Consider the following 14,511-nt stretch of genomic DNA (forward strand, 5'->3'; position numbering starts at 1 on the left):
TATCAAGATTAATATATATATATATAATAAATTAAATATATCATAACATATATATATATATTTAAATATTAAATGCTAAAAATAAGTAAAAAACAATTTTTAGTACTCTAGTTTTTTGAGGTATTTTTGTATATTCTTAACCATCATATAATAACATATATATAGTTGGACTAATATTTAAGCCAACTATTATTTTTTTGAAAAATTCTTGAGTCAATTTGGATCGATTAATATTGATATATTATTTTGAAAAATATAGCATAATTAAGTAATAAATTCACTATCATTTTATATACATTTCAAGTACAACCACATATATTTACATTAAGTTCAATATCTATATTCAAAATTAAGCTCAACCAACACATATAAAAAATTAACTAATAGATTTTCTACCATTTTTGTTAACATGGAAGCCCAATAAATATAATTTCAAAAACAAGCCCAATAAATATATATATATATATATATATATATATATATATATATTCACACATAAACCAAGAATTGGGGTGGGCTACAGCCCACCATAGCCCTTACATAGATCCGTCCTTGAGTCCGTATTGAAACTCTCGGTATACCGAAAATCGATATATCGAAATTTTTGGTACATATAAATAGCATACCGATCATACCGAAATTTCGGCACGGTATCGGTATATACCGTTTCATACCGAAAAAAACCTTATATTTTTAAAAAAATTAAAAATTTATTGTTTATAAATATTATATATATTTTTATTTTTTTATATTTTTTGGTATATCAATATACCGGTATATACCGAAATTTTTAAAGTTCATACCGTCCGTACCGAAATAATTTGGTATTATTACCATACCATACCGAAATCTTCGGTATACCGAAAATTCGATATTTTTCATAGTCTCTAGCCCCAAGGTGGGCTCATCATGCAACTATTTTAAAAATTTTATAAATACAGAGTTCATCCTAATTTTCAAGGTATGCTTTCTAGTTTTCTGAGTATATATCTAGAGGTTATCACTAACTTAAGCGTCATATTGGGTATCTCCAATGCTTTTAGCTCTATTCATAACGCAGGTAACGACCCTTAAAACTTACTTGTTAAAGACGTGAAAGGATCTTATGTCCACCCGAATTGACTAATTAGCGGGATCTTTAATTTCAGATAACATATTTGCTTAATCATCAATGAACATGCACATTCAACTATTATGATATGATCTCTCGTAGCTCTCTGTCATAAATCTGAAAAATCATTATAATTTTATTACGACCATCTCTAAAAATTTCTTTTCAAATTTAACATAACTTAACTAAAGGACACATGCAAAAGACAAAAATCTTTAATACACGGAATTAATTTGTAAACCTAACACAATAAATATGGTATATAATTGCTACTATTATGAGAGTGATCGAATGTAAGGCTTTAACTACTTTATGATTTAAAAGATTGGTATTACATCATTACTGTTTGGTTCGATCCTACGTACAAATAGTATATATTGCAGTTACAATTTCGTATGTTCTTCTATACATGTCATATTAAAGTATCCACATTATGCTTACTGAAGAGAATTTTGTTACTAAACTACATGCGTGCACATATTATATATACTATTAATAAAATAAGAGATTTTGATGTTACCAAAATTTTATCTCGGGTTCGGTCTGATAGAGCGGATCTCCAAATCTTCAACAAAGCAGGTTGGGTCGGGTATAACGTGGTTCTGCACAGACAGGGACGCCGAAGGTATTTTCGGCGTGACCTATCCGATTCCTAAATTAATGCTCAGAAGATGAAGAGAGCAATAAAACGAGAATAAAAGTGAGTGAATATGTGAGCAAGAATGAATGTGTCAAACCATAAGAAATATCTGGTATTTATAGGGGCTGGAGGGTTGAGTTATTGTTGCAGTAGAATTCTTGCTAGGGCAAAATTTTACCCAAGGTAGGAAACTAAAATAGGTACGTAGGACTCAACCATAATGGCGACCAGGACTCTTGAGCCGACTTAATATTTGATCATATCTCGAATTTGTTATAGCTTATCCTTATCTGTTAAAGATTCTCAAGTATTTCTGATTACCAAGCTTTTAAATGTTGGGCTCGGGTCGGGCCTCTATATTGCTCAGTCCTGGCTCGGCCCGTTGGGCCTCGGTAGGTCTTAAACTATTGCCTTTCACCTTGACAAGGCTATTCTAGCCTGGGCTTCTCATAAAATAGGGTTTGATGGGCTTCGGAGTACCCTTCCAAGAACATGGATTATTGAATTCGGGTTGGATCAGACCCATATATTTTTAAGGACATCAATAGATTTTATTGGTAAATTATTTTTTGGTGAACCAATATCATAATTCTAATACTGCTTCTGCAAGAGATCCTATTAGTTTGAACACTAAATTGTTGGGGATCAGGTGTGTGTACGTAGAGGGGGGGGATGAAAACACACTTTTAAACTATTTTGAGCTACAATAACACGTTCTCGAAATGTTCAAATATGAACCGAGCACTGAGAAATTATTTCGAGTTTGGTTACAAAATCAAGAGAAAAACACTCGAAATAATCCCTCTAAAAACTAATTATGCATTTGAGAATTCGTTTGAAAAGATTGCAAGTTTAGATATATAGTAAAAATATTTTGGTTGAAGCATTTTATCAAACATTTTGTATGCAATATTTTGGTATTTTATCAAACACATAAAATGCTTCAACAATGCATCTCAAAACATCAATGATAAGTAAATACGATAAAGTAAAGAGACAAGAATTTGTTTATGGATGTTCGGAGACTCAACCGCTCTTACGTCACCCCTTCTTCCCCATGGAAAGATACATTAGAAAACTTTGGCTATTATAACGTCATGTAATACACCCACTCCAACCTTAGGACTTATCTCACAGTCTGAGTCGGAACTCCTAGATTCTCAATCTCTCTCCAATGACATAATACTGAAGATACAAAGTTTACACAATCTATACAAATTATTTTGCAAATGTGTGTGAGTGAGTTGGGGTTGAAATGTGAAGAACTTGACTGTGAAAGGAACTTGACTGTGAAAGCTCAAGAAATCTGTTGTGTTCTTCACACCAAGGGCAAACTCTAAACTGAGCTGAATTATCTATTTTGCACCCTCTTTATCTGGAAAAGCTCTAACTAGTTGAATACTCTTTTGGTTGTCCACACTCTCTTCTCCTTAATCTTCAGATCTTGTATTTATAGCCTCCAAGAATAATATAAACATTAGATACAAGAATATGATTGGTGAGTGGTCGGGTGAGAGCTTCACCGGTTGAGGAGAGCTTCACCGATGAGTGAATGATTTCTGTTCTGATGCTTATAATTCTTGTTGCGTTGATTTCTAGACAAAGTGATAAACATATAAAAGTTGTAGCCCTTCATCTTGGATTTTCAATTTCATTAAGAATCACTCAATTTGGAGTTCATATGAGAAAGTTATGCTAAAAATACCAAAGCTGGTCGACAACAGTTGAGGAGACTTTTCACCGGTTGAGGACCTCAACGGTTGGGGAGATGTTGCCCGGTCGAGTGCTTATAGATCTTGATGCATTGATTTATGGGCAAAGTGGTAAACATGAAAATTGTAGCCCTTTGTCTTGGCTTTCAAATATGTAATAAAAAATCACTTTATTTCGAGTGTGTATGAGAGAGATATGCTCGAAATACCAAACAACGTATAGACTTGAGTTTTGTCAGCAACTTAGGCTCTGATTCAGACTTCGACTTGTGAAGATTATGTGTAGATCATATTCTTAGCTTTGCAACATATACTGAATCATTTCATTTGAATAACAGAGTTGAAAGATATGACCATTAAATCAGATCTGGTCTGTCAATCCATTTTCCGTTTCAAGTTCATCAAACCCTAATCTTCCAAAATATGATTTTGCAATTGCACACTTGAGTAAATTAAATATGTTGGAAACATAATTGCAAGTTTTGTTATAACCAAAATCAAGATTACTTGTGTTTTCGGAGCCAACATAAATATATAATAAAAAATATATAACAAATATTTTTATAGAATAAAAATTCATTACGTGCTAGGAGTGTTCACGGTGTGATATTGCAATTTTTTTAAAAAAAAATTCAAAGTGAATTGCCATATCTAGTCGACTAGTATTTTAAAAAAATAATCGCGGTTTTACACGCAGAATTAATTTTACGATTTTAACCGGTTTCAAGCGGTTGCGGCGGTTTGCGGCTTTTTTAATGAAAGATATTAGAATATAAATTCAAATTGATTCGAAAACAATAACAATATAGTATTTTTCAAATACAAAATATAACTCAAATAGTATAAAAATAAAACTAGATAAAACAATAATTAAGATTCAAAACTAAGTTAATAATTGAGCATAACAAGACACTCATTAGAAAATGATATTCACACTATGTTGTTTACGTTCAAGGTTCAAACAAAATATTTGCAAACAAATAAATACTTTAACAAATAAAGAAACTAATTTGAAAATATTTAAGAATCAAATGAGTATTCTTTGTCGGAGGAATAATTGTCAAGAGAGTTGAGATATATTGAATTGCGATTTCTTTAATTGAGTATTTTGTTTACAAATTATTATAATCTTATGTCAAAAACTATAACAAACGATTTAGAAGGTGTGGTTCCTGACCAAAAAAAATAAGCGAATCATGTATGCGATGTTCTTTATGATTATTAATTTTAATCACGATTTTTAGAAAAAAAAAATAGAAAAACATGATATAATGCAATTCGGTTCGGACGATTACGGTAGTTAATAAAAAAAACTTTGATCACACCCCTATTACATACACACAACTAGTGTGATTGAGTGTGTGTATATATATATTATAGTACCGAAAACAATTTAATATTTCGGAAAGAAAATGTATGGTAACATGGGGCATTGCCATTGGACTCGTCACTTTTTCTTTAAAGTGGGAATATCTGTCTCACTTTCCTAAATTGATTTATGGATTTCTTAAATGAAATACAATTGATTTATGGATTATGATTTCTAGATGCTTGCTTTGATTATGATATCATTATCTACAGATTAGTATTAATAAAGAAACACAATTCGAAGAAATTAATTAATTACAGCTATTTAACCAATAATTATTGATTAATGTCAGCAATCATAAAAATCATCGAAAAGAATTAGCAAATCCTCGGACGTCAACAAAGAGAAGAACCCAGAAAGATTATCAATGCTGAGAGCCGAGGAAACAGAATTTTGGGCTCACATTCGATCGAAAAGACAAATCGGAATTCTCGGGCTCGTTTCTTGACTTTGATCAGAGTCGATCTTTCTCTGTTTCAGGTAAATGGAGTAATTTCTGTGTGTGTGTTGGCGCTTGGTTTTTTAAAAAAAAAAAAAAAAATTACCTCAGACTTTTGTATTCTACTTCTTTTTAGGTGTAATCTCTATTTTTATTTCTCATTTTTCGTCATATCTTCGTTGAGAAGAAGTGAAACTCAATTTCATGGAATGTAGTCCCCTTGCCTTGCAGTGTTTTGTTTTTTGGGTTCTATTTGGTTTTTATTTTGTCAGGATTTGAAAGACTAGATCTTAATAATGGGATTGTAAAATTCCCCAAAAGGCAATTTCTTTCTGTGATGGGTTATGGCTATTTGTTCCTTTTTAAAATTTTCTTTTTTGCCTTTGGTCTAGATATCAAATATTGAGGAAACAATTTTCCAATTATATAACCGTGATTGTGTTTTGCTTTATATAGATGGAATTATTTGTTTAGTGTAACTGACTAATTGTACATTTCCTGTCTTTGCTATGCTTTTGGCTTTTCTTTTTTATGAAAATAATTCACCAGGTGTACGAGTGTTTGGAGGTACTGAATTGCTAAAGTATAATGAATTTTATTTTATTTTCCTACAGGAAGTTTCATTTGATATATCAACCATGAATGCAAAAACGAAGAGGAGAACCGTGACTGAGAATGGTGATACGGGCGAGGACTCTGTTCTTGCTACCATGATCAGTAATGGGGAGGATTTGGGACCTATGGTTAGGCTTTCTTTTGAGACAGGGAAACCTGAAGCTCTTTTGCAGCAGCTTAAGCATGTTGTTAAAAAGAAAGAAGTTGAGATTGAGGAGCTTTGCAAGCTTCACTATGAAGATTTCATTCTTGCGGTTGATGAGCTACGTGGTGTCTTGGTTGATGCAGAAGAGCTGAAAAGTGAGCTGGCGAGTGATAACTTTAGGTTACAAGAGGTGGGTAGTTCGCTCCTTATGAAACTTGAAGAGCTTCTTGAATCTTATTCAGTCAAGAAGAATGTTACCGAAGCCATTAAGATGTCGAAGAGCTGTGTTCAAGTGTTGGATCTTTGTGTGAAGTGCAATAATCATGTTTCCGAGGGTCGATTTTATCCTGCTTTAAAAGCTATTGATCTGATAGAGAAATATTTGCAAAACATTCCGGTGAAGGCACTGCAATCTCTTATAGCTAAGCGGATACCGTTACTAAAGTCACACATTGAGAAGAGGGTATGCACTGAAGTTAACGAATGGCTAGTTCAAATTAGGAGCGGTGCAAAGGATATTGGACAAACTGCTATTGGATATGCTGCATCTGCTCGGCAGAGGGAAGAGGACATGCTGGCTCGTCAAAGAAAAGCAGAGGAACAGAGTTGTTTGGGTTTAGGAGATTTCACCTATACACTGGATGTCGAAGAAATTGATGAGAATTCTGTTCTAACATTTGATCTAACACCTCTTTATCGAGCTCATCACATTCACAATTGTCTTGGTATCCAAGATCAATTTCGTGAATACTATCACAAAAATCGTTTTTTGCAGCTGAATTCAGACTTACAGATATCGTCAACCCAGCCATTCCTTGAATCCCACCGGACCTTCTTGGCTCTTGTTGCAGGTTATTTTATTGTTGAAGACCGGGTCTTAAGGACTGCTGGTGGGTTACTTTCACCTACAGAGCTTGAGACAATGTGGGAAACTGCTGTAGCTAAAGTAACTTCAATCTTGGAAGAACAGTTTTCTCATATGGATACTGCAAGTCATCTCCTCCTGGTAAAGGATTGTGTGACCCTCTTCGGTGCAACCCTTAGGCAGTATGGTTATGAAGTGGCCACAATTCTTGAGACCTTAAACAGTAGTCGTGACAAATATCACGAACTTCTTTTGACTGAGTGCCGACAACAAATTACTGACGTCATCGCAAATGACACGTATGAGCAGATGGTGATGAAAAAGGAGTCAGATTACCAGGCAAATGTTCTGTTATTCCATCTTCAAACCTCAGACATAATGCCGGCCTTCCCATATATTGCTCCTTTCTCCTCCATGGTGCCTGAATGTTGTCGCGTTGTTCGTTCATTTATCAAGGATTCTGTTAATTACTTGTCCTATGGGGCGGAAATGAACTATTTTGATTTTGTCCTGAAATACTTGGATAAGCTCTTGATTGACGTGTTAAATGAAATCATACTTAACACAATTCATGGTGGCAGCATTGGTGTATCTCAGGCAATGGGGATTGCTGCTAATATGGCTGTTTTAGAGAGGGCTTGCGATTATTTTCTCCAGCATGCTGCGCAACAATGTGGAATTCCCCGCAGATCAATCGATAGACCACAAGGTGGTTTAACGGCCAAGGTTGTTTTTCGAACCTCAAGGGATGCTGCTTATCTTGCTCTGCTGAGTTTAGTTAACTCTAAGTTAGATGAATTTATGGCACTTGGTGAAAATGTGAACTGGACTTCCGATGATGCATCTCAGCTCTCGAATGAGTACATAAATGAGGTCATCATTTACCTTGACACTGTTTTGTCCACCGCTCAACAAATTTTACCTCGGGATGCTTTGTACAAAGTTGGTAGTGGTGCCTTTGAACATATATCTAACTCTATTGTCGGAGCTTTTCTCAGTGATAGTGTGAAGAGATTTAGTGTTAATGCAGTCATGAGCATCAACAATGATTTGAAGGCTTTGGAGTCTTTTGCAGATGAAAGGTTTCAATCAACTGGCGTACATGAAATATACAAAGATGGGAGCTTTAGAAGTTGCTTAGTAGAAGCCAGACAATTGATAAACCTTCTTTTGAGCAGTCAGCCTGAAAACTTTATGAATCCCGTGATACGGGTAAAGAATTACAATGCTCTTGATTATAAGAAAGTGGCTTCCATCTGTGAGAAGTACAAGGATTCACCTGATGGACTTTTTGGCAGTCTTTCAAACAGGGCCTCGAAGCAAAGTGCCAGAAAAAAATCCATGGATGTGCTGAAGAAAAGACTAAGGGATTTCAATTAAAAGAGCTTGGAATGTTAATGCTGGAATTAATTAGCTGATATTTTCTAGTTATTTGACTGTTCAAAATTTTGCAGACATTTCAAATATTTCTGAAACATTCTTTACTAGAATATAGTTTGGATAGAATTTTTCTCATGTCTACTTAGTCCATTGAATTCAAGTAACTTGGGTATTTATGTCTCGATTATTTGGAAAGTTACTGATGAGAGCTGAACCTAATTATTCCATGCTGCGATGGATAAATGCTTGGAATGCTCCTTTATAGCTCTAGTTTTCATTCTGAGCTACCTGGAATTTATGATGGACTGGTATTTGTTTATTTTTGATTGCTTTTATTGAGCTTTATGCATAACTGTCATATCTTCCAATTTGTCAGTCCAATTCTTCATGATTTGGTGAACACTGAGCAGACATATCTAATTTGCCATTGCATTGGCGCACCAAAATTTTTTGATGTTGGTTTGAACGTACATCAGACATATCTAATGGCTAGTACTCAAGAAAAAGAAGGTATCTAAGTACTGCTAGTCCAAATATTGCTATGGGTTATCATAATGTATGTGCAAGTTGCCAAGATTTCTGCATATGAGTTATTTTTGTTTTGTATCTTCACTTTTACCTTAATTACACGGCCCTATCAAATGTGCTTTACATATTTAGGTTCCTGTTGTTTGACTTGAAAAATATTATTGATTGCCTCATCAACTTATTTAATTTTCCATAAAGGGCCAGAAGTACAAGGCCGAGATTCATGGATTGTGATATTTGTGCAAAATTTTGTATACCAGGTTTTCCTGAACTCTTGTAAATGCTACCGAAGTTTTACTTTGTCCCTGCACCAAGATTTATTCTCATATAATTGATGCGTAACTCATAACTTATATGAATGGTACTTAATGTTTCTGGTTTACTTTCTTTGGACTCATAACTTATGTGAATGGTACTTCATGTTTCTATTTTACTTTCTTTGGATTCCTTTCAGATGCCATTAAATTTCAGAGTATCTGTTGCATTTACATTGACGAATAGGATAACATGATTCTTGGGCTAAACTTTAATTCTTCAGTTGTGTCTGATTACGGTTCAGTGCTGTTTTGTTGTGTGGATCTTGTAATATTCAGGTGGTTGGCCTCCCATTATTTCAATAAAACATCAAAATATAGATGGTTGAGGGCTTGAGGCAGCTTTTGATGGGGAATTTTTCGGGTTACTATTCTTATTTTGTTTCATTTCTTGCACGCGTGGATTATTCTTTAAATAAGTTATTGCCAACCCCTCGAATGATCAAACTCTTCTGTTTATGATACTCGCACAGTTTTTTCAACAATATCGAATAATTGTGCTTATGAATCTTTAACATATCAGTGTGCTACAATGATGATTTTATGCATTGGGATACATCTTTTTTCTTGAATTATCTGCACTTCTTGTGGCTCCAAATGCTAGTGATTGATGACTGTAGACGACATTTCCTGCAAGAAAAATGTGAGCTCAAGGTTCATCAACTAACCAAATGGCCTAAAAAACTGGCCAATGACGACCAAATGCATGCATAGTTCTCCGTTGCTCCCATTCCATTATCATCAGTTGGGTGCGTGGGAATAGGAAGAGGCACTTAGACTTGAACGGCCCCGCATTTCACTCTAAGCAGTGTTCCACTCTTAAAGGCAGGCTAGGTTTTGGAAATGGCCATTTTCTTTTTTGATTGGCTTTGGTCCCCTCCCTCTTATTTCATTGCTATTACTGAAAGGACATTCGTTATCTGTTATATGTAGTGGATTCAAGGATGCTTGTTGGTTGTGTTATCATTGCTTCATTAGTGCATGTTAGCTTCTTGCACCTTCTCTGGACAATTTACAGAAGATGGCACATCTTGATTCTTGGCCTAATTCGTGTATCCCCCCCCACATCATAGTGTCTTTATTGCATCGAGGGCAGTTTATTTTACTAGTAATTGCTTGGATGGATGCATTTGATTTGGATGGAAGAATTCGATCTTGGGAATGATTTGATGAAGGAATTTTTCAATGACGTTCATCTTGCGTGTTTGAAATCCACTATGAATTATGTTGAAATGGCTTAGGTAGTGTTGGGATTGCTTTTAAGAAGTATTTTTGCAATATCAAACACTACCTTAATTTGATATAAAGTGGATTTGAGATTTCACCAACCTGTCAGACGACGGGTTGCCCTGTCTCGCCCCGCCCGTCCCGTTTGATGTTCGGTTGGGCCAATCCTCCGAATTGACAAATGTAATGGGGAAAATTAAAAATACTCCCGTTTTAGCATGTCCTCGTGTGAAACCTGCTCACATGGTTGACATTGATCGATACACAGTAGCTCTTGTTTAATTGTTCGTTCTGCTAAATTGATTTTTGAAGCACAAAATGGTAAAGAGTTTCGGAATTATTTTCTATGTCTTGGGGAAAGAGTTCTGCAATAATACGGAGATATCTATACATCTATACCCACGTATCTTTTCTATTATGGTCAACCCCTTTACTTTTATCCCTTTGATGACCATGTAATTACAAAAATACCACTTTCACATTTTTTTTTTCTTCAATTTTTAGAGATATCCATTTACAAAATTTCCATTTTTCATTCCACCATTTTTTTGTTTTCATTTTTCAATTAACAAAATTTACAAAATTTCCATTTTTTTACTTTCACTATTTTTTTCCATTTTCAATTAAAACATTGGAACGTATAATGCACGCAACGTGTGCGTTTATGTGCTAGTTCTATTTATTAAGTGAGAGGGCCTTAGAAAAACCAACTTGGTCTCTTGTTATCACCTTAATTTGAATTTTAAATTATTTGAAAAAAATGGTGGGAAATAACTAATATAAATGTATAATTCATGATCTTTTAACTACTCCTCATAGACTTATGACAATATTTAACTCAAGGAACATTCATTTTTTGTTCTCATAAATTTATTAGATTTTTTTCTAAAACAAATCAAATTTTTCGTCATACACAACGGATGTGCAAATACGCTAGTATTTATTATGTAAGAGGGTCATAACATGGTCTCTTGGTATGATCACAAAAAAAAAAAAGTAAAACAAAACAAAACAAAACAAAACAAAATTTAACCGCACCCTTCAATTAGGTTGGGAAAAAAACGTGGGAAAGAGGTTAAACAGCTACCCCAACCTCTCCTCTATCACAATATTCATCTTTACACTTCAAATCAAACATTAATATCGACTCATTTTAGCAAAAAGTATAATATATATAAAAATATAATATTTTTTTGGTTACATTGCACACACAATGCGTGTACGGTGCCGCTAATATGATTTATGAATCGATGCTAATTTGAAATTCTCTTATGCGGTTTTGCTAGATTCAATGATCTTGCGTATTTGGAGATGTGGATCCACATGATGATATCAAATCATCACATTATTATTTTATTGGATTGAAGATTTCCATCGGATTTTTGTTCTCAAGCCATAACATGTTAAATTTAAAAAAAAATGAAAACTGCAATTTTGGTCTTGTATGTTTGTCACTTTGCGATTTTGGTTCTATGTTTTCATATTTCAGTTTTAGTCTTGCATGTTCTGATTTTTGGAAATTTCAGTCTCTTTTTTTCGAAAATACTTACGTCGCAATATATACGTCAGCTCCACGTCAGCACTGCAATTGTGCCACATCAGCGCTACATCAGAAAAAAGACTAAAATTGCAAAAAAATAAAGATAGCGGACTAAAACTGAAACATGAAAACCTAGAGTACCAAAATCGCAGGACCAAAAAAATAATTTTCCCTTTAAAAAATTATTTAAAAAATCATAACGGCTAGGATTATTTTAATCCAAAAATGTGGTCGGGACTAAATTGAGAAATTAAACAGACCATGTAAGATTTTAACACATTTAAAAATAGATGAATATAATCCATAAATTCCATGTTCCGCTTTGTAGCAAGTACATATTTCGTAAGAGCGTGAGTCATTTTTGTAAATGCTTAATGATCTATACAATTTCATTTAAAAAAAAAAAGATATTAAGATCAAACGGGGACTTTTCCCAAAAGTAAATGTTGTCACCACTATATATTGATCAAGAACCCCGGACATTAATTTCAAACAACTCTTGCGTACTTACCCAATAATCATCTATCGAGAAAGATTAATAAAAAATGTGAGGTTCATTGAAAAATCAATGAACATTGTATTGATAAATGTTCATTTTTACATAAATAATTAGGATAATAGCTTAACGATAGCATCTAAGAAGTGGGTTCGCCATATCTTTCCCATACTATTTGTTATTATTATTATTATGTACCAATGTCATAATAAATGCTTAAATACAAAAAGCTCAACCATATTTATTTGTGTCTTTTTGACGTAAGAAGATATGTCAGCAATTTCGTCAATTCCCCAGAATTATTGCTCAAATATTTCCGTGTAAATTTTGCGGCCACTGCTTAATTGGATTTCATTCTGTTCTTCACATGGGAATTTATTTATCTTCTTCTTGTTGAAAGGAAAGTGTTTCTAATAAAATATAAATGTCCAGAAAATGCAGCTTCCTCTGTCCCAAGATATAAAAATTATTTTACTTTATTTAATTAGCTTCGTTAAAGAAAGAAAATGTTTGAGTATTTTATAAAGAAATCTACTAGGAAACATAAATGTCCATAAAATGCAGCTTTCTCTGTCCCAAGATATAAATATAAAAAAAATTGGAAACGATGGATGATTTGATTGATGGAACTGCTAAATATGCACACTTGCCTGTCACAAACGAAAAAGGGAATGTATCTTCTAAATATGGACATTTGTCTATATTTGAAATAAATGAAAAAAGGAGATATATATAATTAAGAACTATCATGAGTAAATAGTATTTATCAGCCTCGAGTGCGTGACAAATGCTGTAGCTGATGCATGGTAGTAATTAGGCTGTCAATTTGAGTTATGTCCGTCGGATCGGTCAGTTCCTTCGTATCATTTAAGTGGGTTATGTGAGCCTGGAGAATTTTTGTTTTAATTTTTAATTTTTAATTTTTTTACTTTATGGTTATATATGTATTTTTAAAATAAAAGTTGTGAATTTTTTTATATTAATTACTTTATATAAAATTTACACGTATGACATCAATGATTAGAAATTTTATTAATATGTTTCTATTAATATTTATTTATTTATGAAATTTATAATTAATTATAATGATTTTATTTTTATTTGTAGTGAGTCAACCCGTGAGCTGGTCTACCTAACCTACAACTCACAACCCACCTTGAGTTGGGTTGGGTTGAGTTGAGGATTTACAGTCTGATCCATCGGGATGGTGGGTGGCCCGTCCTCGACTCACCAAACGATGGGTTTTTGGTGCGCCAGCCCGCTCTGCCATTGATTGGCCCGTCTAACAAATTGTATGGTAATGCTTGTTGATTTACTAAAACTATAACTTGTGATTAACAATGCAATTCAAATTTTTTAAATAGTACAACATCTTAAACACCACAACTCGATTGCTCTATGTTAGATAAATAAATATTGCACCTACAACACACAAAAAAAGTACATAATTTATTTATATAAAATAATTATATGTGATATTTTAAAAGAATGTATTTTTAAAATCAAGCATAAAGCCTCCAGTAAATGAGGCAAAATGCAAATGACTTTTGAGAACATGAGGTTTTGGACGATGTTTAATTTTATGTAGGGGTTTTATAACTGATAGAGACAATCCATCCTAATTATAATATTTTACAAATTAAAAATCCTTCTCAAAAATTTATATATTTTCATGGATCTAGCGATGGGATTGCACGAAGAGCATTTTCTCGTATGAGAGAGAATCTATACGTCTGCTTCACGGAAAATGGACTCAATCATGGTTTCATTACAATTAAAATTTCGGTTAATTATAAATTTCTTAAGTTGAGCTTATCATGATTTTAAATTTCTATTCAGATTTCAGATCACACATATTGTGTTTTTTCCCTATTTTTCATAATCAACTCACACATATTGTTGTGCATGTTTGAAAATATTAGAATTTGTTTGTCAGGGGCAACAATTAACCCATGATAGGACAATGATTGACACGTGACTCTTGAAATACTATACAATTGCGTTTACTTGTTATGATAAGCATATGATTATATTAATAATCTTATTAATTTCACGTTTAATTGTTTGTTTAGGGCACGTATTAACTCATAAAACTCATCCATATTTATCTTATTTAAACTCTAAACCTTG

General features: G+C 33.3%; 1 protein-coding gene across 2 annotated transcripts; it reads left to right on the top strand.

The window, feature by feature from the left end:
• The first annotated feature begins 4,910 nt into the window (after positions 1-4,910).
• Positions 4,911-8,411, top strand: LOC140890546 (exocyst complex component SEC15A). 2 transcript variants are annotated; one of them, XM_073298416.1, is made up of 3 exons: positions 4,911-4,926; positions 5,125-5,312; positions 5,886-8,411. In XM_073298416.1, exon 3 carries the CDS (start codon positions 5,910-5,912, stop codon positions 8,274-8,276), a length of 2,367 nt encoding a protein of 788 aa, XP_073154517.1. In that variant the 5' UTR covers positions 4,911-4,926; positions 5,125-5,312; positions 5,886-5,909; the 3' UTR covers positions 8,277-8,411. The 2 variants fall into 2 exon arrangements, with proteins under 2 accessions (XP_073154517.1, XP_073154516.1); XM_073298415.1 differs by lacking the exon at positions 4,911-4,926 and having other exon boundaries at positions 4,955-5,312.
• The last annotated feature ends 6,100 nt before the right edge of the window (positions 8,412-14,511 follow it).

Source organism: Henckelia pumila, chromosome 3 (assembly GCF_033568475.1).
Source record: "Henckelia pumila isolate YLH828 chromosome 3, ASM3356847v2, whole genome shotgun sequence".
NCBI classification, from domain to species: domain Eukaryota; kingdom Viridiplantae; phylum Streptophyta; class Magnoliopsida; order Lamiales; family Gesneriaceae; genus Henckelia; species Henckelia pumila.

What these genes read in the sequence shown, in the direction of transcription:
- LOC140890546 (XM_073298416.1), top strand. Translation starts at nt 5,910, where the DNA reads ATGAATGCAAAAACGAAGAGGAGAACCGTGACTGAGAATGGTGATACG.